The sequence below is a fragment of the Zalophus californianus genome, chromosome 12 (genome assembly GCF_009762305.2).
Source record: "Zalophus californianus isolate mZalCal1 chromosome 12, mZalCal1.pri.v2, whole genome shotgun sequence".
Lineage (NCBI taxonomy): Eukaryota > Metazoa > Chordata > Mammalia > Carnivora > Otariidae > Zalophus > Zalophus californianus.
The window spans coordinates 69,292,465-69,316,960 of record NC_045606.1 but is presented as its reverse complement, the minus strand read 5'-3'; the positions used below and the strand labels follow the sequence as shown (position 1 = coordinate 69,316,960).

At 41.5% G+C, this 24,496-nt stretch overlaps 1 protein-coding gene across 10 annotated transcripts in view; it reads left to right on the top strand.

The window, feature by feature from the left end:
- The window catches only part of DOCK4 (dedicator of cytokinesis 4), a 428,555-nt gene that overhangs the window by 283,758 nt on the left and 120,301 nt on the right, over window positions 1-24,496 (top strand). For all 10 annotated transcript variants that reach the window (XM_027573302.2, XM_027573297.2, XM_027573299.2 and 7 more), the window contains exons 17-23: window positions 4,550-4,706; window positions 9,629-9,726; window positions 9,835-9,918; window positions 10,077-10,177; window positions 12,199-12,280; window positions 13,331-13,501; window positions 17,820-18,012. In XM_027573302.2, coding sequence (XP_027429103.1) covers window positions 4,550-4,706; window positions 9,629-9,726; window positions 9,835-9,918; window positions 10,077-10,177; window positions 12,199-12,280; window positions 13,331-13,501; window positions 17,820-18,012 — 886 coding nt within the window. The remainder of the gene's footprint in view (window positions 1-4,549; window positions 4,707-9,628; window positions 9,727-9,834; window positions 9,919-10,076; window positions 10,178-12,198; window positions 12,281-13,330; window positions 13,502-17,819; window positions 18,013-24,496) is intronic.

Sequence of the window (24,496 nt, the reverse complement as noted above, 5' to 3'; positions counted from 1 at the left end):
CCCCAACCCAGTTTCTCTACAGTTGATTCTCTTTCATCAGATGAATTGGCAGATGATCTCTAACTCACCTGTTGTGTTCCCAAGCTCCTGTGTCGTGCCTTATCTGTTCCTACCTGGTCTTGCTCCCCATTGCCTCCATGTCACATGATCATCCTTGCTCCGTGTGTGGTTTCAGAATAGAACCTACCCATCTCGCTGTAGGGCTCTTAGGTGTATTTGACATGGAGCTATTTCAGCTCCACAGACCACTCTGAGCTGCCTCCCAGGGTGTCTCCCACAAACAGACCCTTTTTTTGAAAACTGAACATTTTGGTCTTTCTTAGCCTTACCCACTATTCAGTATGTTACCTGTAAAGCAATAAATGTTTACTTCATTATAGCAAAACTCAAAACTTGGTGAAAACAACATTTGAAGGAGGCGCTGTTCCCTAGTAGTTTTGAACACAAACTTGGGTTCAAATCTCGACTCTGACACTTACTGATAATGTGACGTCGAGCACATCACACGGCTCCTCAGCTTACAGCGTCCTGCTTCATGGGGTTGTTATGAGAATAAGAAAATGCACATAAAGTGCTTTGCAGTGCCTGACATGTAGTAAACCATCATAAATGGTAATTGCTTGGATTGCTTTTCAAGTCTCCAGTGTTTGTATGATGTGTTAAGGATGCACGCTAACAACCTCAGGGAACAACAAAAGATATGCTGTGAGATTGCTCTGTACAATTTCTGGAGGCCACTTCAGCTCTTCAGAAATAGATTAAAACCTCCAGCTCTGACCCCACACCTAGCATTATGTCCTTTGACTCCTACTGGACAAAAAAAAATCAGTGTCGAACTCTTGGCAAATGTTTTATCATCCAAAGTTTCATAGAGACACAAGAGTGATTATGTGCTTTTCTTTTCTGAATTAATGGGGCGAATTCTCTTCACCTGCTCTTCCTCTACGAATACATGCAAGCACACGCACACACGCACACACATGCACACGCACACTCACACCCACCCAGTATTCTTGGCGGAAGATCTTGAAATAACTTTTGTGTCCCAATATTTATGTTAGTGGTTATATTTATACTTGACTGAGAGGGATAGACTAAAGCTGTAAGAATTGTCAAAGTGTCCAATGAATCATGGAACACTACATCAAAAACTAATGATGTAATGTATGGTGATTAACATGACATAATAAAATTTTTAAAAATGTAAAAAAAAAAAAAAATTGTCAAGGTGTCACACCTCTCACGCACTCAGATGCCGAGGTCTTGACGCTCCCAGGCTGGAGGAGAGGTGAGGTGAACCTGGGCTGGTGGCGCTCATCTGGCCACAGTGATCAGCCCAGGAGAAGGCAGCCAAGTCTTCTAATCACGCACTCCCTAAGGACATGACACGGCCGTCATATCTTCAATCACAGAAGTGGTCAGTCCATGACTACCAGTGGAGCTACATGAGCATAGCAAGCAGAAATGCTAAGAAAGGTGCCAAAAGGGCTCATGAACTAGGCCATTATTTGATGGGTGAGGGAATAAGAGTTCTATCTATAGGAGCAGAATTTCTGTGAACAGATGGAGCATAGCATGCTAGGGCCAGCTCCAGCTCCTGAAGAGAAGGCTTAGAAATAGCTGGACAGTATGTCCGTTGTGTTTGCGCGAAACTTCAGTCACAGTAAGTGGTGATGAGACAGGTGGAGCACAGGTCAGGCAAGGGCCGGCAGACCAGAGTGTGCTCCTGACCCCACAGATCCAGGTAGGAAATGGGGGCAGTGCAGGGTGGTGTGACTCGTTGTGGTCCAAGCCCTGACACCAGGAACAAGACGGGAGGGGATGGCAGTCAAGGGTTCTAGAATATTACTTTGCCTAAGCACTTTTTCTGAAGAAGGCATTTGAAGTGTTCACTTTGTAATGATAATCTAAACCCTATATGTGTGTTTCATGCACTCTGCTGTCTCCATGAAGTATCTCCCAATAATAAAAGAAAACATTTGGGGTTGTAATGCTAGAAGAGAATTATAGAGGCTGTTTATTGTGTTTATAGGTACTCCTGTTACTGGGCAGGTGTGCTAGTAAGAACATCTTGTAGTAGTCTGATTCTGTTTCTTTAAACTTGTTAGGTCTTGGCACCTGGGTGGCTCAGTTGTTAAGCGTCTGCCTTCGGCTCAGGCGGGATCGAGTCCCTCATTGGGCTCCCTGCTCCGCGGGAAGCCTGCTTCTCCCTCTCCCTCTGCCCTTGCTTGTATTCCCTCTCTCACTGTGTCTCTCTCTGTCAAATAAATAAATAAATAAAATCTTTAAAAAAAAAATAAACTTGTTAGGTCTTTCCTAAAGATTTATTATTTAAAATTTAAAAAGTATTTTATGAATCACACATAGTACTCTAGAATGCCAAAGGGATTCTGTGCTTAAATTCCTGCCTGTTACCAAGACACTAGCCTTGAAGATGTTTAAAGAAATAAAGTTCATGTGAATTTTAAAACTTACACTCAAAATAACCTGTTATACCAGTTCTATATCTGTTAAAATATTTTTTTTTCAGAATTGTAATTTAAAAACACTTATCATTACAAAGAAGTATAGAGATAATTCACAATAAAAACAATAATACTCTCATTACCTGGGTAATTGTAACTATCAGTCTTCTGATGTATATCCTTCTAGATATTTTTCTGCGTGTATTTTTTATCCAAATGATATTATAGAGCAGTTTTAGGTTTATAATAAAATTGAGAGGAGGATATAGATTCCTCATTTGCCCCCCTGCTCACATGAATAGCCTCTCCCATTATCAACCTCACTCACTAGAATGGTACTTTTTTTTTTTTTTAAACCAAGGATGAACCTACATTGACATATCATAATCACCCAAAGTCCATAGTTTTTCCCTTAAGATTCACTCTTGGTATAGTACATCCTGTGGGTTCAGACAAAAGAATAATGACATGTGGCCATAATATCATACTGCCCTAAAAATCCGCTGTGCTCTGCCTATTCATCCTTGCCCCACCGGCCTCTAGCAACCGTTCATCTTTTTACTGTCTCCATAGTTTTGCCTTTTCCAGAATGTCATATAGTTGGAATCATACAGTATGCAGCCTTCTCAGGTTGACTTCTTTCACTTAGTAGTATGCATTTAAGGTTTCTGTATGTCTTTTCATGACTCCATAGCTCATTTCTTTTTAGTGCCGAATAGTATTCCATTGTCTGGGTGTACCACATTACCTACTGAAGAACATCTTAGTTGCTTCATAATATTTATATTTTGTAACCCACCTTTTCAGTTAATGATTTTCTAATCACTATTTTTTTAAATCTCATCTAGAGCTAAAGTCAGTATCTAAATTAAAAAAAAAAAATCCTTTTCAGCAGGTTGATCCGAATCTGGGACCACATGTCGCATTTGGCTGAAGTGTTGGTTAGTCTAGAACAATCCTTTTTTCTGCCAATGTTGGACTTGAAGAGACAAAGCCAGGCATCCTGCAGAAAGTGCTGCCTTCAGGGTTTTTTCTGGTTGCTTCCCTATAGTATTATTCAGCATGTTGTTCTGTCCATTGTATTGACTATGAAGTGGAAGTGAAAGCTGTAGTTGTGGTAGATTCAGGTTCAACATCTGTAGTAAGAATGCACTGTAGATGATAATATGTATCTTTGCACAGTCCCATATCAATGTAGTGACAACTTGATCCCCCCCCACCCCACCGTGCGTGTGGTTATATTTGTCCTCCTGCCACTGGGAAGTAATCTGTGTGTTGGTACATTGGGGTCGTAAGAATGTCCAATTCTTTTTTTTTTTTCCAAGTAAGCTTTACGCCCAACGTGGGGCTTGAACTCATGACCCTGAGATCAAGCATCACATGCTCTACCAGCTAAGCCAGCCAGGCACCCCAAATGTCCAGTTCTTTATCCAGCAGTTTTCCTGCCGATTTTAGCATTAAGTGACAACCTTTGACTAAAGAATTACTTTAGGGATATGAAACTATATTTCCTAAATTCGTAATTCCGTTTACATTTGTTAGCTGGTGTCTTCGGTGAAGTAGAGATTTTTCTCACATGGTAGGACCCTTAGAGGACCCTGAAAAATAGTTTCCTTTAATTACCAATTTTCAAAGCAAGGAGCTGTTCAGTAGCAGCCTCAGATGAGATGTTGGAAGAATTGAAGCATTTTTTTTAAATGCTGTGGTCACTTCAAATACGACTTTTTTGAGCACTTCCTGTGTATCATGCACTGTGCAAAAGGCTTTATGGAACCTAATTCTTATGACAACACGCCAAGGTTTTAAAGATAGAAATGGTGATCTGGAGTGGCGAGATAACGTGATGGAGTTACTCCTGGGAGAAGGAGCAGAACTGGGATTCGAACCCGAATCGGTCTGAGCCCAAAATCCGTGCTTAATTCCTTCTCTCTGTTTTTGCTGCATTTTACTTAAAAGCCAATTCTCTTTGTAATCCCGTGTGGAATGTTTCCCAGTTCGTAAACAGAAATGGAAATTATGCTTAATAATTTTCATGAGGTCTCTTATCCCTCCCTTTTTTATGTTGTTTTTAATATTTTTAACAGTGTGAAGAAAACACAAATCTTCAGGATACTACCCGCTACCTCAAACTTCCCTTTTCCAAGGGCATCCTCCTTGGAAATAATCATCAAGCTATCAAGGCCACAAAGGAGTCTTTTTGGATAACATCTTTTCTCTGTTCCACAAAACTCACACAGAATGGTAACGTATAATGCTGTTTTATTTGAAAGCCCTTGTACTTACGCACTCCTGTGAATTTTGGTAGACATGTTTAATAAACACCAGTGTTCTATTTAAGAACTTAGCACTAGAAAAACTGCTGATCCGTCTGTTTGTGATCTCCAGTAAAATGGAAACCTTTGTGACCCAATGGCCTATTAATGCATGTGATTTAAAGACTTCAAAATTATCCCACTATTGAAACCCAAGTGCACAATGCTTCAAAACCAGCTGCTTTTTAAAAAGAAGAGAGGAAGAGACAAAGAACACCACCCACCACCTTAATCTCTCTTGTTTTATAGCTCCATAAACTGTGCTAATTGCAGGCTTTGGAATAAAGGCTGTTTTTTGTTTAATTAGATGGATATTGCTTTTCTATTCTACCATACTTTTTATGTCAGTGATTGTTTAGCAAGTTATGATTAATAAAACAAGTTCTTCTCCTTGGAAAATTGTCGTGAAAACGTCACCTGTAATGAAGGAAGGAAATTAAACATTTTTGAGTTCTTCGCAGTTGCCATGTCAGGCTTCTGGCTAGCATTCTGAATGCCATATTAATAAGTCAGATTCATTATGTTGAGGAGAATCACTTCATAATAAGGTATTGAATCTCATAAAGTGTTCCTGTACCTAAACATGGGTAAGCACTATTAGTTCTTTCTTCTGTGTCACAGAACAGCATTTGTGGTAGGAAAAGTATTTCTTCTCTTAGAACATGGCCTCGGAAAAGATGTAAAATGTCGTGCTAAAATATTGACCTCTTTTAAGATACCTTTCAGTTTCTCTTGCCGTGCTGCTATATCTATGTAGGACTTTGGCAAGTGATCCTTTCACATTTGTATTAGGTTTGTTTTTCCCTTCCAAAAGTATTTTTGGAGAAATATTTTTCAAAATCAACTGTGTATTTTTAGTAAATTTGGTTGAAGGTAGCCATCACCAAGTTAAGAAACATCAAGAGTTTATCCGTATTCAGTGATGAATGATTTTACTTAGATAAAAACTTCACTGGCAGAACTCTATAAGGTTCATAAAGCATTTACCAAACCTCTCGTGTTTTTTATGGTGCCAGTCTACCCTGTGGAGATTATGAAGATAAGAAAATCAACCTGCTGTTGACTCCCTTAGACAGAAATTGTATTTAGCCTGTGTGGATTAGTTGTGTGTATGATGTCACAGAGCCTAGGGTTCACATTTAACTGATCGCCTCTGGTAGAATAACTTCAGGTTGTATTAGTTATCTCTCACTGTAGGAATAATTACTGTAAACTTACTGGCTTAAAACAACAAACATTTATCATTGAACAATTCGGGAGGTCAGAAATCTGAGATCCTTTTCATTGGACTAAAATCAAGGTGTCAGCAGAACTGCGTTTCTCTGGAACCTCTAGGGAAGAATCCTTTTGCTTACCTTTTGTAGCTTCCAGGGGCCACAGGCCACCTGCCTTCCTCATGGCCCCTCCTCTGTCTTCAGAGCCAGCAGCATAGCGTCTGGACATGGTCACGACTCTGACCAGCTTCTATCTCTTAAGGATCCTTGTGATTACATTGGACCCACTATATATGCCACAATAGTCGTCCCTATTTTAAGACCTTTAACTTAATCACATCTGTGAAATCTCTTTTGTCATAAAAGGTAAACATATTCACAGGTACCAGAGATTAGGACGTCGACATCTGTGGGGCCACTATTCTGCCAACCACACAGATAATCCTAGCAATAGCTTATCTGCCATCAAAGTATTGGGCCCTGCAGACTTAACTTGTTCTTGTTCTCAGGTTTAGGGCGTTAGACTGAACTGTGAATGTAAAACAGAACCAAATCCTAAAAATTAGAAGTTGCTACTTTGTAAAAGCAGAGAACATTTTCAGGTAGAAACGGGTAAATAAACCTATTCAAAAATCTTTATATTAAACATCTCACTATATGGACAATGCTTGGCTCATTTTTGGACACTGATAAGTGCTTAATTATCATTTGACTTTGATTAACCTTGTCAGTGTAACACAGCTCAAAATGAACCAGGAAATAAATCCTGTGTTTCAAAGAGATGGGAAGGAGGAAGGAAGTTAGTTGATCTTTCTGAAATTTACATGCTAGACACACATTTCTGTGTAGAAGTAATCCAGTTCCAAATTGGAATTAAATTGCTTTGTATTCATTTTACTCAAATTGGAAAATATGCAGATCCCATTTCCATTACAATTGGGCATTTAGCAAGTGATACAGTCTCTAGGAACAGTTTCTTATAGCAGATTTGCATTTCACGATCCCTAAAGTGTGTCTCTCTGCGCATATTCTGTAGTCCAGTGTTGTTCAGGGCAAGTGTACCAAGGCCGGAGCACCCTGCTGATGTCTGTGACTGCCAGACCAAGGAGGTATCTTAAGCTTCTTAAAAGTAGGGGTCAGGGAAGAAATTATTTTACTTATTTGTTTTCTTCCTTGGGCTGTTAAACACAACTTTTAAAAAAGTTTAAAAATAAAAACAGTGCTTAAATTTAGCCTAACAGATAATTGTAGAGTTGCTGACTTCCCCACATCCCCTTCCCCCCCAAATAATGAGTGGTTCGTTCATTCAGTCTCTTCCTGAGAGTGTGATTTAAAAGAAAAAGAAAAAAAAAAGGAGTAGGGATTATGTCATCCACCTATTTTCTAGCTCTTGGTATGATCAAACATACAGCATATTCGCATTTTCAGCAATAGGTCATAGCTCCTAATTTGCAACCAGCGTATCTTCAGACAGCTAAAATAGAGCCCTAAGTGGTGGCAGTTCTGACTTAATTCTGAGCACTTTGTAGAGATGATTCGTTACATCCGGATGGACACACTGCTTTACTCTTCCGTTTCCTCCATTATGAGCAGTCTAGAGATTCATCAGACTTTTTGCAGGAAAGGTCCACAGCCCCATCCCAATCTGATTGTCTGGACCCTTGTCGTCTCTTCTCCAGCTCTGCCGATGACAGTGCTGTTCCTGGTTTCCCACTGCTGCCTCTGGGGCTGCCCCTTGGAGGCCTACAGAGCCCCCTCCTTCCTCCGCACACACTCCTCACGCTGGGCTATGCCCTGGACGCCCCTGCAACGGCCTTGTTCTGAGGAGCAGGCAAGAGAGGAGGGAGATGGCGGGGGAGCTGGAACGGAGGTGGAGTGGGCAGTGAAGAGTGAGTGGCAGGGGTCATGCGTTGCGGAACTGTAAGAGAAGATGCCCGGGCAGGAAGGCATCCTGCGACAGTTGGACGCAGGAAGTAGGAAGTCCACGGGAGGGAGGCAGCAAACAGTCGGGAGAAGAATGCGGTGCTCCCTCTGCCGACGTCTCCCTCTGTGGAAATACCTCCTATTCTAAATAGAACCAATACTTTTTTAAAAGGTCCCAATCGCACCCCTAGGATGTCTGAGTTAGACATGCATATTCAGCATATTCGGGTTTTTCCTCTATGAAAATACCATAAAGTTCTTTTTCACAGCCATTATTCTTAAAATTCCTTCATTTTTCTAATTCTAAACTGTCCTCTTATCTGTTTGATGTAGATAAATATTTCTATTTAATACTAAATTTCTCACTTGTAAGTCCTTTGTAATGCTTTTCTCTTGAATCTGGCTTTGGTGAAGTTTGCTTCTCTTTCCTCTGAAGATTCTTATGCTTTTTCTCATCTCTCTTCACTGCATCATCTTTCTTTTTCATCACAACCACTTCTTCCTTGATTTCTTGTTTTTGTTTTCTTCTGGGTTTTGATTCCATGCTGGTCTTTCTGTCTCTCAGCAAGTCCCATTTGGGTTTCTCCTGAAACGAGTGCTTTCAAGTGGACTTCACACTGTTAAGCCTGAAAAATCCTTCCTGGCTTCTTTCTTGGCTGTTCTAGTCTTTCAACCCCACTGAGCCCTGGGAAGCCAGCCCTGCCAGGTTCCCTTGCCCTGTGTGCTTCCTGCATACACAAGCCTTGTCAGTTCTTACCTGCTTTCATTGGCTTCCAGACACGCTTGTCCCCCCCGCGCCTAGTGAAGCTGGCCACCATGTTCAGGAGCCTTTCTAACTTCTGCCCAGGAAAGCTGAGGGAAGGATTTTCTCCCTCGCCAGGTGAAGAGGTTCTCAGAGGACCCTGTTAGACTCAGGCCCGTGTCTTGTCAATTTTGGAAGGGGAGGAAATTGAAGACCTGGACCCTGCACCTGCCCAGAATCTGGGATGGATGATGACCATGGCATCCAGAAACTGGCCCTCTCAGGTCCAGGGGCTCACTAGATGATCCAGCAGTTGACCAGACTTGTCATCCTTGTGCAGGGACCTTCTAGTCCTGCCAGCTTTGGGTCACATTGTAAAGAAGACCTTCATTGCCAGGTAGAATTGGTTGCTAGGCAGAGTGCTGTGTGTTGGGGAGGCAGGTATGAATAAAGCAGGTTCCTGACCCTCAAGAAACTCCCACTTTGGCAGAAAAGGATTCAACAAATATTTATCAGCTGCCTGCTGTGTGCATGCTCTGTACCCATGCTGGGATACCATAGGGCCAAATTTGGCATGGCGGCTTTTTTTTTTCCTTGGAGTTTACAATCTGGTAAGGGCAAAGACAAATAAACAACTGAAATCGTGAGGTCAGTGCCACTGTGAGGTGAGAGCACAAAGCAGAGACAGCTCAGTGTGGATGTTTCAGGAAAGACTTCCTGGGTAAAGCAACAGCTAATCTGGGAACTGAAGGATGAGTAGGAGTTTGTAAATCAAGAGCATTGGGAAGGGAGAAATAATTAGAATACATGGTAATAAATGCCATCCTAGAGAGCTAGTCATAGTCTGCGGGAGCCTGAAACTTGAGTGACCAGGAGGGTAGGCAACATGTGTAAGCTTTTACCAGTGGAACACTTTCATGTGAGGGATTATTCTCTGCTAAGGCAATTAATCTTCCTTTTCTGTTTGGAAAGGTGATATGCTTGATCTCTTGAAATGGAGAACCCACCCAGACAAGATCACAGGCTGTCTTTCTAAAATAAAAGAAATCGATGGCTCAGAGATAGTAAAGGTATATGCTATTTTGTTATCCCTGTCTTGGAAATTCATGGAATAAAGAGTATTTGGAGGGGAAGGACAGATGATATTGTTTTTATTAATTTACTTCTTTATCTAACAGTTTCTGCAAGATACACTGGATACCTTATTTGGAATTTTAGATGAAAATTCCCAAAAATATGGATCTAAAGTATTTGATTCTTTGGTGAGTTTAAATTCACTTTAATTATATCCTAACAATTTTGTCTCTTGGTCTTGACTTTCATAAGGCCCTTTCTGAGATGTGCACTTAAAAAGAACCAAAAAAAAAAAAAAAAAATCTTAATTTGCATTCGGTTTTATAAAGCCCAATTTTCTTTTTAGGTTCACATAATAAATTTGCTGCAAGATAGCAAATTCCATCATTTTAAACCTGTAATGGACACTTATATTGAGAGTCACTTTGCTGGGGCACTTGCATACAGGTAAGGCCTTTATCTTATAATTGGTTTAGAAGCAGTTCCTTTTGAGCTTTTCTACGCAGAACCAGCAATATAGGAAAATTTAAAAGGGAGTGTAGGAAGAAATGAACCACAACATCTGAAGTGTCTCTTGAGTCAGTCTCTTCCTTTCTCACATCTTTTTTTAATGGCTGCAACTTACTGTGATTAAAAGGACCAAAAAAAAAAAAAACCTTTCTGAATTCTATTCCTAAAACCTAAAATATAAAGTGTTTTCTTCTTGTCTCTACTTCATGTGATATTCTTTCGTCTGAAATGCCTGGTTATTTCAGTCTGCCTGCCAAAAACCCCATTTAACCACCACATTCCTCCCTGATTCTAGAAGTCTTTAAGAAAGAGATGTGAAGGGAAAACAGCCTTTGTCATCCTATCTTTTTAAATTCCTTCATTCATTTATCTGTTAATATTTACTGAGTCCCTACCGCCTGCCTAATGCATGCTGATTCATTTGACGACATTAAGCAGGTCAGCCATGGACTCGACCCTTTGATAGGAGCTGCCATTTTCACTGCTCTTCCCTTCCTATTAGCTCAGATTCTGCAGACAAGGCTAAAGTGAATGAATAATGACAAGCTGTAGCTCTTACCCGCCTCCCTGCAGCCTAGTTGATATTTGCCAGAAGGCAACAGCTTCTCTCTTTCTTTGCTATGTATAACATCTTCCCGGTCTTTGGCCCTGCTTAAATACAGCCCTGGAATGTTCCCCAAAGTTCTTTCTCCCTATTCTAACACTGCCGTTGCTATTCTGCCCATGTTTTTACCTGATACCTTAAGCACGAAGGCCATGTACACGCACAATCATTTATTCCCCAAAGTGTGTTAAAAAAAGATGGAATTGTGTTTTGCCCTTTTTTCTCCATCATGTGATATGTAAAAGATAAGTAATCAAATAAGCATTTGATCCTATTACCTTGGGTATTCCTTCTCAAGGCATGTGAAGATTTAATACTCCAACATTTCAATGAATTTTTACAGAGGGTCAAATGTAGTATCAGGGGTAGTTTGAAACATTGGCCCGACTCTGCCACTCGCCCTAACATTTGGGGCCCTGGTAACATCTCACTTGTGATTGAAATTATCAGTGGAAGCTGGAGAGGAAGGGTGTAATTTCTAACACCTTATGTTGGCCAGGAGAGCAGGATAATCATTCCTAACAAGACAGATAAGGCCTATGGAGTCTTCTTGGGCTATGGGTGGTCAGAAACTCACTGACCTTTATCTTCAAAATAACTTAACTCCAGGCAGCACCTGCCTTGTACCACATCCGTGTGTTCTTCCCTGACTGAGAGAAAAGAGGAGAATTTTTAAAAAATTGTTCTGTTTCCCAGAAACCAAGAACAGAACAAAGGTAAAGAAAAGTAGCAAGACTGCAATCTTGAGAATTGTTGTTTTTTTTTAATTCAAATTTTGTTTCTTAAAAAAGAAAAAAAACCAAACTTGGCTGCTTTGGAAATTCTCTCACTAAGGCGCTCTGATGATAAGCCTTGTTCTTCCCATAGGTCAGAGAGTTGGCTAGATCAGTCCATGGGCATGTGATTTGAAGTAGGGCGTTGTTGCTTTATCCTTCCCCACACCCCCTTTGGCCTTCAGCTGAATATTTCATCCAGCTTGTTTACATGGTCACTGGGGAAGAAATCCCAATTATCAGTTGTCCAAGATGGACCAAGTGGTCAGGCTTCCAAGCCCTTTCTTGGCCAAAGTCCTTTTCTATGGTATTTGTGTTTGCCCGTTGGGAAGCTTTGCCAGAAACAGCAGGGTCAATGGGATGTGTCCATGTTGAGGAGAATCTCAATGGGAGGAAGCTTCAAAGAGAGGTAGAGATGTTGCTGTGCACATTCCTAATATCATCAGATTAAGCCGTCTGACAGAAAACGGTGAAGACTGATGGGGAAAGAAGCCTCCTCGTGATAAAAATGTTGGATTTGTTGGCTTTTAACTGAGAACTCGACCAAGTCCACCTTCTGTATATTTTCCCCTGTGTTTCAGAGATCTCATCAAAGTTCTCAAGTGGTATGTGGACAGGATAACGGAAGCAGAACGGCAGGAACACATCCAGGAGGTGTTGAAGGTAATGACGTGCTGGCAATAGCAGATAACGTCGTCTTAACAGAACTGTTGGGTGGTGATGCCTAAACTAATTGCTTTCCTCTACATAGACAGTAATTGGTGATGATGTATTACCGGCATTCCAATTCAAGGATCTTAATCAGTTTATCCTCCTCCAGAGCTGATGAAATTTGAAAGAAACTTTGCCAGGCTCACCCACTGGAACTGCTTGGGATTGAATCCTTACACCTCTGAGCTCCAGAACCCTTGGAGTGAAGTCTAGGGTTGGCAGGAGGGAGGTCTTAGGACAGAAGACCACAGAGAGGCAGTTAAGCCTGGAAGTTCCTGGCTCTTGCTTCCAACACCCTGACAGAGGCTGTTTGAGAACAATTTGAAGTTTTGAGAGAGTATTAGGGTGGCTTGGCAGGGCTCACAGTGAAGAGACCTGAGGTTTTACTGGGCCTCGTGGTTTAAAGCTGCCCACGTGTCTGGACCCTCGGTGCTCAGTGGAGATGCTAACACTTGACTTGCAAACATGTTCATGAAGAACACAAGTCCTTAAAGGAATTGTCCAGTAGTTGCTCTGAGCCTCTCATGTCCTCTCATTGAGTGCCACTCTATTTGGTGTCAGTAGGTAAAAGTAGACAGGTGTGCACTTTTAAAAGCAAGTGGTTTCCTAATTATAAATTGATCATGTTGGTCTGACAGCAGGTAAAATGCTAAGTGGCAAGAGTACCTGCCAGCAAAGCACAATAATTTTTGAGAAACAGACCAGTATCTCTCTGTTAACTAAATTTTAAAAACCACCTGAGGATCAAAAAAAGCATTTCAGGTTCATACTTCTTGAGAATTACAAAGAATTTTCAAATTAGCTATACATTTTCTCTCATTAGCATCAGAGAAAAATCGCTCTTCCCCCACAAGCAAATACTATTCGAAAATCTCATTGGGGGTCTTAGCGTTTAAATCAATAATTTAAAATTCTAATGTTGTCCCATGGTTTTTATGCCGTGTCATCGTTAAATACTCTCGGTTTCCTTTGAGACTAACTTGTAAAACATTTCATTTTAAGGCACAAGAATATATTTTTAAGTATATAGTGCAATCTCGAAGGCTCTTTTCCCTCGCCACCGGGGGACAAAATGAAGAGGAATTTCGCTGCTGCATTCAGGAGCTCCTTATGTCGGTTCGTTTCTTCCTTTCTCAAGAGAGCAAAGGGTCAGGAGCATTATCTCAATCACAGGTAATGTTTATTCATCTCTGCTTGGTAGAGCAAAAATGAGTCCAGTTTATTCGTGTTTACATAGCAGCGGAAGCGAATGTTTTCTCCACGAGAAATCCATTGCTCCAGTTGATATATGGAGCGTAAACAACTTGGCAGACTTTTAAAAGGTCCCCTAGCTTCTGAGCACCAGCAGAGCAGAAGTTAGGTTGCCTTTCCTCCGACTGTTCTCACTCTTCGAGGGGAGGCTGTTGGTCTGCAGCAGCCTGGATTTCGGTTCCCAAAACACATGCCGATGAGTAGACACGCCGTCAGCATCAGCCTCGGGGAAGGAAGTTCACTGGAGCCGACTTGTTTCTGTTGTTTACCCCAAGCCTTGCACTGCATTTTAATCTGTCAGCTTGAGACTCATTGTATTGGACTTGGCTAAACTGCATGTTGTTTTATTTAACTTGACCCTAATCGTCCTGGGACTGATCTTACATGACCAATGCTGAGCAGCTCTTGCCAAATGCTATTACCTGGAGTGGCTCCACGGGTTCTGTTTAAGAGCGGGATTTATTCACTTTCCAAGTAGCACGGCCTTGAATGTGTTCTGAGCAATCATTCTCAATACCTTACTTTACGTTTTCTTAATCCTTCTGATACAATTTTAGTTCGAATGACTTGGTTAAAAACCTGTCAGATGGAGAAGCAGCCTCTTTGCTGCCATCCCCTGGAGACTGGAGATTTATAATCACTGAGAATTAGAGGGGGAAAAATGGGAGATTAGAAGACAAAACTAACTAGATCCCTTAGAGTAACATAATTTGGTGCCATTTGACATTTGGAAGGTATTACATATAATGGTAAAACACCAGAAATGTACCAACCCTCCAATAATAGTACTGTGCTTTTTCTGACTTTTGGGGGCTATTCTTTTTTTTTTTAATTTTATTTTATTATGTTATGTTAATCACCATACATTACATCATTAGTTTTTGATGTAGTGTTCCATGATTCATTGTTTGCGTATAACACCCAGTGCTCCATGCAGTACATGCCGTCTTTAATACTTATCACCAGGCTTGTTAATCTCTTCTTTACATAAGTGGGCCAATCTTACATGTGGGCAAGGATACAATTTAGGCTCTTTTAATGGCATTTTGTCCTCTATTGCCAACGGCACAATCCCTGCGCTTGAGGAACTTGCCAGATACCTCAAAGTCAAATTGCCCACTAGCCAAACCCTACTTTCAGCAGTTGATACTTGAAAAGGATAATCCAACAAGCTAATCATGTATTCCTTTAGATCAAAGTTCTAAAGGAAACTCACTACTTTTATAAAAGCTATTTAATTGAGATTTTTTTTAATCATAAACCTTTACCAGTTTTAGGGGCAAAACTTACCTAATCACATCTGAAAAGTATTCTCTTACTTTTAAGGGTAAATTTAAGTCATGGTTTCTCAATGACATGCCTTCCTAGGGACTCAAGAGGTTTTTTTCCCTTCTATAAAGTTAGAGAAATATTCTTTTTCCTTAGTTATGTTTCCACTGCATCTTAGTAGTTGCCCTGAAATGACACAGGCCCACGTGATGTGATCATTTTCTTTTAGGTTGATGCTAAGAGAATTCATAGAAAATGACGAGGTGGTTAGTTTTCTTTACCAAGCAAAGAGGACTTTGTCCCTCTATGTTTTGGGAGAAAAGGGAATACTCTAGACCTTTTTTAATTCCAAGTTCCCTTTTGACCCCACACCTTCATAGTTCTCTTTTCTAAGAAGGAAGACGTCACTAATCTGATTGACCCTGCATATGACCTTTCTGTTGCTCTGTAACAAATAACCATGTGCTTAGTGACTTTCAATAACATCCATTTATTCACAACCGTTCACAGTTCTGTAGATAAGAAAGGTTGATTGGATTTTTTGCTTAGGGTCTCCTACAGCCAAAATCAAGGTGTTGGCCTTGATGGCTTATTTGGAGGTTCTGGGGAAGAATTCACTTTCAGAATCTCCCAAGTGTTCCTAAGACTGAGATTCTCATTTCCTTGCTGGTTATCAGCAAGGGGTTGGAGGAGAGGAGGGGTGTTCTCAGCTCCTGGAGCCCATTCTCATTCCTTGGTATGTGGCCTCTCCATCCTCAAAGCCAGCAACAGTATGTCAGATCCTTCTCATGCTTCAAATCTCTCAGAGTTCTCCCACCATGAGCTAGAGAAAACTTCTGCTTTAAAGGGTCATGTCATTAGGTCAGGCCCATATGGGGCTGAAAAAATCTCCGTATTTTAAGATCAGCTCATTAGTGACCTTCATTATACCTGCAAAATCCCTTTTACCATGTAACATAACTTAGGCACAGGAACAACACCGGGGAAAAAAGGTCTAGGGGGTCATCTTAGAATTCTGCCAATCACGTCCAGAGCCAAGAATATCCACCAGTCCAAGTCTTACTGTGGGGGTTGCCTTAAATTCAAAAACCCAATTTCCTTGCTCTCTTTTGCATTTTTTCACTGTGGGCTACAACTCAAGGCAAATTCTGTCTTCTGGAGGCAGAGCAGCCATCCCAGAAAACCTTCATGTTGGATCCGTTTATAGTGCCCCACAGATCAGGCCATCTTCATTCTGTCGGGTTGCTCATTTAGTCCTCCTGCCCTAACTCCAGCTCACTAATGACTCTGTCATTGGGAGCCCGGCCCCAACAGGGCTGCCAACTCACTCAGCCGTTGGAGCTGTGCCTCTCGATTCCCCCTCCACAGACAGATCCCCACCCTGGATCCCCAAGAGCAGAAGAGAGATGTCAGAAGGAGTTGAGGTCCAAAACCTTGTCCCAAATTCCTAATAATTCTCTTTCTCTATTTGTCTTGGCTATCAGGAAGGTCAAAATAAACTTAGGCTTTTCTTGTTATTTGCAATAAAAATCTTAGCTTAGATATCTTGGTCCAGCTATCATTCTGCTCTTATCACAAGGTTCTTGTACCTTTATCCTTTTTAAGACATGTATCTTCACTGCAGGCACATTCAAATACATTTTTGAAGTAAAGAGCTGTAAATACAGAATAAATAGATTAATGAAAAGATTCCTGAGGAATATCAACATAGTTGACTTTTCAGTAATCAGAACGCTGGGCTCATCTTATTGTATTTTATTTTTTTTTACTTCATCTGTATGACTCAGCTCTTTGTTGAGTGAAATGAAGGTTATATAGATATAGTCTTTAACAGGGAATACCAAGTTATTAATCTTAAATGCATACAAGTAAATCTGTAATGTTTAAGAGTCAAGGAGAACATAGCTGTTGACTTTAGCCCCTGAAGCATTTTGGTGGTTCTGGTGTCAAAAACGTGTCTTGGCTCTTCTTGATATTTCTGCCGCTGCTATACAGATAAATGCCAAAACCCATGAATTTGAATTTGAGTCTGTGTTTGAATCATCAGCACATGTAGACTCGACCTACTTTCTGCTGGTGTCAGATCTCATTGGTAAGCCAGCTAGCACTTGAATATTAGCATATTAGAAACATGTGCCTCCTTCCCCCACTTGGTAGACTTGAGGCTGGTCGATGCTTCCTTCTGTTGCCCTCCTTTTTGTGAAATTTAAAAGACCAGGTTTGTTTTGATGTATAATCCTGGTCCAATGTGTGCCCCTTAGGATTTGATACTAGCATCTTTTTTTTCCCTTAAAAAATGGTTATCAGGCTTCTCCACTTACATAAAGAATATTGTTCTTAGTACACACAGTTCTAGGGTTACAGTAAATCTCAAAGCAACCTAAAGGTTTGTTATAAAGATCTTTTGATTTTACAGGTGATAAAACTGAAACCCAGGGGGCTAAAGTAGTTAAACTTGTCCAAGGTCACAGAGTTGATCAGAGGCCAAGCTAGTAGGACATATAATTGAGGTCTTCTTGTTTTTTTCTTTAACCACAACTTCAGTGCTTTCAGGAATCAATGCGTTTGGTTTCTTCAAAGTAAATGAGATTTAGATGAGCACTTCAGAAACCTTCTCCAAAAAGAAAGGAAATATAAGTGACTGCATTCCAGGTCTTGGTTGAGCATTCTTTCCATTTGATCATGCTGCATTTTGCTGATTCTGTGCAATTTTTTGCCAATCATTTTGCTAATGTCGGTGATTTTCCAGAATTTCTCAGTTTTATTATATTGTACCCTTGCACATTTTAAAACATGGTTCTATTTTGCTACACTTTTTTTAATTGCAGCCTTTTAGCTTTGGTATGGGAACGATTTTACATTCATTTTTTTTATCGTTCAAAATTATTTATCACAGTCTTAAACTCATTGACATTTTAGAGCAAATTTCTCGGGTATATCTTGGAGTTGATTGAAATCTCTTCCTTTTAAGGCTGTATTTCTGAGCTCCTTCCCAGCTGTATACTCAGAGCTCCTGAAGCTCTTTGATATCAGGGAAGTGGCCAACTTGGTGCAGGACACCCTGGGCAGTCTGCCGACCATCGTGCATGTGGATGACTCCCTGCAGGCCGTGAAGCTGCAGTGCATCGGCAAAACCGTGGAAAGCCAGCTTTATACCAATCCAGGTAGGGTGGTGAGTCTCGTGAATGAAACATTGCTTCCAGAAAGCCATTACTTACCCAGGGTAGTCATAGGTCAGCAGAAGCAATTAGGAAGAGGAAGCAGAAAATTCCTTTCTTTGAGAAAGCACTGTATGTTTGGATAGTAGAATAAATTTATTAAGTAGCCAAATACAGGAGCATGACTAGCAAAGCTTTATTTCTAGAAAGAATGAAAATCCTGATGATTAACTTATTGATTGTAATCACAAACTAGTTGTGATGTTAGGCAGGCTTACTTTTTTGTTATAGGTTTTATTTTTTTTAAGATTTTACTTATTAGAGGGAGAGAGAGAGAGAGCACGAGCCGGGAGGAGAGGCAGAGGGAGAGGGAGAAACAAGCTAACCTCTGAGCAGGGAGCTCGATCCCAGGACCTCGGGATTATGATGAGCTGAAGGCAGGCACTTAACTGACTGAGCCACCCAGGTGCCCTAGATTTTATTTTATTTTCTTCAGCAAAATTTAACATTTTCTTTCAGAGATGCTTATGGGGACCTGATATGATCCTTATGTGTTTGTCTCTTTTGTTCTTAAAGTTGTTTCCATCAATTTGTGTTCTGAAACTGAGTGAAAGTTTTGATGTATTGTCATTTTGTATTTTATTCTAATAGCAAGTAACCAGTTACTAAGTTGATTTTGTCATAGTATCTGTTATTAAATCCCACTGCCTTTTGTTTTCTTCTAGTTTTTCCTGAAATAAAATACCAGTCTCATTTTAAAGTTTAAAAAGTTTCTACCACTATCACTAAATTAAGCTTTTAAAAATTGACTCTACTGAGAATTCTCTTTCCACATGAATCCATATGTGTGTATTAATATTTTTGAAATAGGGTTTCAAATATAGTAAAAAAAGCTTTTTTTTTACATTATTTTATTGTAAAACATTTTAAACGTACAAACAAGAATAGAGTGTAAGATAGTAAATCATTAATAAATCTCAACAGTGTCGGGTATTTGCTTTAGGTCTTTTATTAAGAAATTGGTCACCACAGATATATTTAGGCCCTCTTGCATGTACTTACTTGCTTCAGAGAAATTCCCACTATCAGAGATTCCTGTTTCTATTTTCTATGCCTTTATTACATATCTATAAAAATATATCTTTTTTTCATCTTTTCAGATACCTGTCAGTCTTTGTATGATGACATTATGTTGTATGTCATTCCATAGAGTGCTTCCTTTTGACTAATATACTTTTATATTTATCCAAGCTACTAGATACAGCTCTGGTTCATTCTTTCTTACTTATTTTTTATTGGATGGTATTCCACTGTGAATGAATTTATCTTGGTTAATTTATTTTTTCTCCTGTTGATGGACCATTTGTTTCTGTTTCTGTTTTGTTTTGTTTTTTCCCTAAAATGATACTTCAGGAAATAAAAGAAATTTCAAACCTTCTAATTTCTCCCCAGGAAAACATCTCATCCTGAAGAAAGGATGTTTCTTGCAGTGGTTTGCGAACTCTGCTCCTCAGAGGCATAGAGGTTCTTCTTCAGTGATCAGGGCCTCCTCCAGGGTTAGGAACAGAGGTGCGAAGTGTAGGGGGTAGAAGTCCAGACCACGTACCTGGTGTTAGTTTTCTATTGGTACTGTAACAGTTACTACAAATGTAATGGTCTAAAACAACATAAACTTTGTATCTTACAATTCTATAGGACAGAAGTCCAAAATGCTTCTCCCTGGGCTATAATTAAGGTGATTAAGGTGTCTGCAGGACTGCATTCCTTTGTGGAGGGTCTAGGAGAGGATCTCCTTTTTTGCCTTTTACAGTTTGTAGGGGCCACCTGCACTCCTTGGCTTGTGGCCCCTTCCTTCATCTTTAAAACCTACAGTGGAGCATTGCCAGATCTCTCTCTGACTCTGACTCTTTCATCCTCAGGGACCCCTGTGATTATATTGGGCCCATCCAGATAATCCAGGATAATCTCATCATCTTAAGGCCCTTAATTTAATCACTTCTGCAGAGTCTGTATTGCCCTTACAGCTTCCCACGTTCTGGGAATTAAGGCATGGACATCTTCGGGAGATCATTATTCTCTCTGCCCCATATGGGTAAAACAGACAGGGTCTAAAGCTTGTGATAGCTCACCTGCATATATGAAGGGGAAAAAAGACACTTAGAAATCTATGAGTTTTATTTATGGATTAAAAGTTTAAAAAATGAGACTCAGAGCACTGCGCTTGTGTGCGTATATACATCTTAGCTAGAAGGACGTTACAAATGACACTTTCCTGAATTAAAATTATAAATCTAAACTAGGACAAGATAAAGTAGAGTTAAGGACATTACAGGGTATCAACTGGATACATCATCAAAGATCAAATACATAGTTTTTGACAGTTCCTACTTCTCAGAACATAGAGTATGGTGAAGACAGTTGCTACTCTCAGCTTAATTCTGATCAGCAAAGAAATGGTTAGTGAGATAGAAGATAGATAGAAATGGTTAGTGAGAAGAATCTGAGAAAGTGACCTTATTTTCTGAGAGTTGATATTATCCAGAGAGAGGAGTACAGAGTACAGTTGGCCCACACTTTTAAGAAATAAATTTCAGAACATTTTAGAAAAAAAGACAAGAGGTTATAAGCTCCCTAGGAAAGACAAATAGTTCTAACAGGTGTCTTTGTGCTCGAATCCTGTGTTAGAGTTCTCCAGAGAAACATACCTGATGGGTGTGTGTGTGTGTGTGTGTGTGTGTGTGTGTGTGTGTGTGTGTGTGTGTGTACAAGATTTCTTATGAGGAATGAGCTCAAGTGATGATGGAGGCTGAGAATTCCTAACATCTGCAGTTGGTCAGCTGGAGACCTGAGAGAGTGGTGAAAGTTCCAGTCCAGGTCTGAAGGCAGGAGAAGACGGGTGTCTGCTCAAAGAGAGGCAGAGAGAGCAAATTCTCCATTTTGTCCCCTTTGGTTCTATTCAGGCTTTGAGTGCATTGGATGAGACCCACCCACATTGAGGGGGGCAGTCTGCTTTACTCAGGCTGCCAATTCCAATATTAATCTCATCCAGAAATGCTCTCACAGACACACCCAGGATAGTGTTTAACTAAATATCCGGGTACCCCATGGCACAGTCAGGTTGATGTATAAAAACCGACAAAAATTCCAAAGAGAAAAAAAAAAGGCAGAGGAAGGATGCTTAGGCACCAGCATGACTATAGAATACTCCTGGTTGAGCTTAGATTAGAAATTAATACAGAGAAAAGACAGAGGGACACATATAGTCAACACCACAAGAAGGGAACCACAAAAGTCATAAGACTGAAGCCAGGTGGAGTTGAGGGTCTCTGGGCAACTTCAGGGCTGGAGCCATTCCACAGCCAGGAAGAATCACGCCTCCCCCCACACCTAGTCATGCCCCAGGGTCAGAGTTTAGGGCATCTGGTCAAACCTGAAGGCCAGTGCTAAGATTTGGAATCTATGTAGATCAGTATTTGATGTCTAAGTCATCTGGGGTCCAGGCAGACATATTTAAAGTGTAAAACTTGAACAACTCATTTTCACTTTCTCCTCACAATTCTATTCTTCCTGTTTCCTGAGGGCCAGGAAAGGGTCTAAATTTTGGAGAAGACCACTTTGGCAATGGCAGAAAGAGTCGTTCTGAAGTATAGAGTTTGGGGAGGAAGCATCACCAAAATCATAGTTGACCCTAAGTTTTATCTGTGTGAAAATAAATGTAAACGTCAAGGCCCAATTTAAACTGTTTTCTTATCTTTTTTTCTGAACTTTTCAATACTGACTGGCATGAGCAAGCACATTCCTGGGGAACGGTTGAAAGCTGTATCTTCTCATTCCTTACGTGTCACTCATCCACATCGGCACTGATTTTCAGGGGAAATCAGGGCCGGGATGTGTGTCTTGGTTTCATTTCCATGAACAGTTGCCCTCTTTACAGTGAAGCTTTGGGAGTAGCTGCGTTCCCCTGGCGGCTCAGGGCGAGGACCAGCAGAGGGAGTCACTGTAAGCCAGACCCCGAGAATGTGCATCCTGCTCTCCTCCCGTTCTAGCCGTGTGGAAGCATGAAGACACAGGGATCTCTGTTTCAGCTGCCCCTCGTGTCCAGTAGACTCGTGGTGTCGTTCATTCATTCAGCAAATGTGCATTGTGGGCAGAACCCACACCAGGTATGATGTTAGAGATGCTTGTAGCAAGGGAAACATCAGTTCTTGCCCTCAGTCTGCTGCTAGTCTACCGTGAAAGCTGACTTCAAGCAAGGAATTATGATGGATAAGGTGCAGCGGTTGTGATTTGGGAAGGGAAGGAGGTGCTGCGTAGCAGGGAGGCCTGAATGAGAATTGGGGTCCACCCCACCTCCTTCACCTGAATTTGTGGCCCACGTGCTGACGCCACTTTCACATTTGTATTTCTAGGCCAGATCTCTCCTCTAAGGCTCCAAACCTGAGCAGCCGTCTGTCCTCGGCTTCTCTACACAGATGACTCACAGGCACCTCCAACCTCTGATCCCTCCAAGCGAGCCCCTCCCGTCTCAGTCTGTGGCAGCACCAAGCCAGAGAAAGCTCAGAGCTGTCCTGGAACCCTCTTCTCCCTTCCGCCCTTCATCTCCTCTTCTCCTGAGACTACTCTTGGGCCTCCACAGCATCTCATATCTGGCGAACCCCTTCCCCCCATCCTGCCACGGGTCCATTCCACACCGCCACCTTGCCCACACTCCCTCAGGCATGTCCGTCCTTGCTTCCCTTTCCCTTCTCCCATCCATCTGCACAGCCAGAGTTCCCTTCTGGAAACTCAACACCAGATGATGTCCGTCCCAGCTCCCTTGCTCACATCCCCTGGTTGTGCTCTGTTTTGAGGACACAGAAGAGAATTGATCTCTCAGGCCCCGTGACCTCACCCTGCCCACCTCCCTGATCCCATCTCTTAATGCTTCACTCTGCTTGAACCCATGCTCTCCTGCTCCTCTCCGATCCCAGGTGATCCCCCTTCACCCTGCTGGGCTCAGTTTAACTCTCATTTTCTCAAGCATCTCCTCTCTGTCCTGCTTACTCAGTTCTCTCTCTCATGCTCGTTTTGTTTTTTGCTTCTTGGAACACCTAACATGGCTGGAACTGAATAAAGAATTGGGTTTTAGTCGTTTAAAGTCTGTCTTCATCCCTTGCTCCAGAAGGAAAACCACCAAGGCCAGGGACTTTATCTGTTCTGATCACAGGGATCTCTCCGGCTTCCAGAACTGTGCCTGGTGCATGGTAGGTGTTCAGTAAAGGTTTCATGAATGAATACTACGTAGTGGGTCATGCATTCAGGATCAGGATTGAGCAGCAACCGGTATTAAATAAATGATGTGTATAAAAAAAAAAATCTTACTGGAAAAGGATGAGCATGAATATGACAACAGAACAGCTTGGGCAGTGGGAGGCCGAGACCAGAAGCCAAGCTCAATGGATAAAGGTAACAAGGGTTCATCGCATCTAGTTTGCTTTAGGAAGGGCACCTGGTGGTGGAGGCATCCAGGGTGGGATGAAATCTGGGTCAGAGATCATCCTTCGGCCTCTCCTGTCGTAACTCTGTAGTTCTGACATTGTCTGCGGAAGAACATAGCCCCTGCACTGTGTGCTGTCCTTTCCATTCTGAGGGTTGTCTGTCCTCCAGTGTGTGAAAGCCTCGTTTTGTTGCTGTCTGTGACATTGGCATTTCAGTTACTGGTGGCTTTGATAGCCAAGACCCAACCCAGTTCTGAATTCAGGTGTTCTGCCATTCCGCTAGCTCTGCCTCGGGCTGGTCGCTGCCCACCGCCTTTATAATGCCCCCCTCCTGGGCTGTCTGGGAGCAGGGGCGGTGGTCGGCCTGCTAGTGTCCAGCTCATGCTGCACCGCGGTGTGGACAGCGACTGGCACCCGTGCATGGCACCGCAGGACTCCTTGACCCTGCTCCTCTGTGGAGCGATGCTCACTTCCAGGATCCTTGTCTAAGTCTTTGTTGGTAGAGGAGGTAAAGACCAGTCTGTGACTTCCTTCAGTGAACCCCAAGCAGGAAATCGATCAGCTTTTCACAGCTGCTTCTCCTCCGCACTGAGAATTACTGATGGGAGCGGGCTTTACCCACTCAAGTGTGTATGGGCAAAATAAAAAGGAAATGAGAGTCACTCCTTTATACGCTCAATGAGATACATAATACAGTGAGCTTCGTCTGAGATGTGGAATATAAGTGTGTTGACCCTTTCAAGGACAAACTGCGTAACAGATTCTATTGTTAAATTATGGAAAGTTAGTGCCTGTCCAATTGTGGGTTTTCTTTTTTTCCTTTGGTCTTGCTTGATGAGTCCAGGTGTTTCCTTTTAAAGGTAAGAATTAGCATTTTAACCAGTCAGCTTGTTTGGCATTTACCCACCGATTGTATCATTTGCGTTGGCTGACATTGCCCTAATAATGGAGAAAAAGCAAATCTATTTAGGTAGTCATACATTTCTTTTTATGCACACCGCACACGAATTATT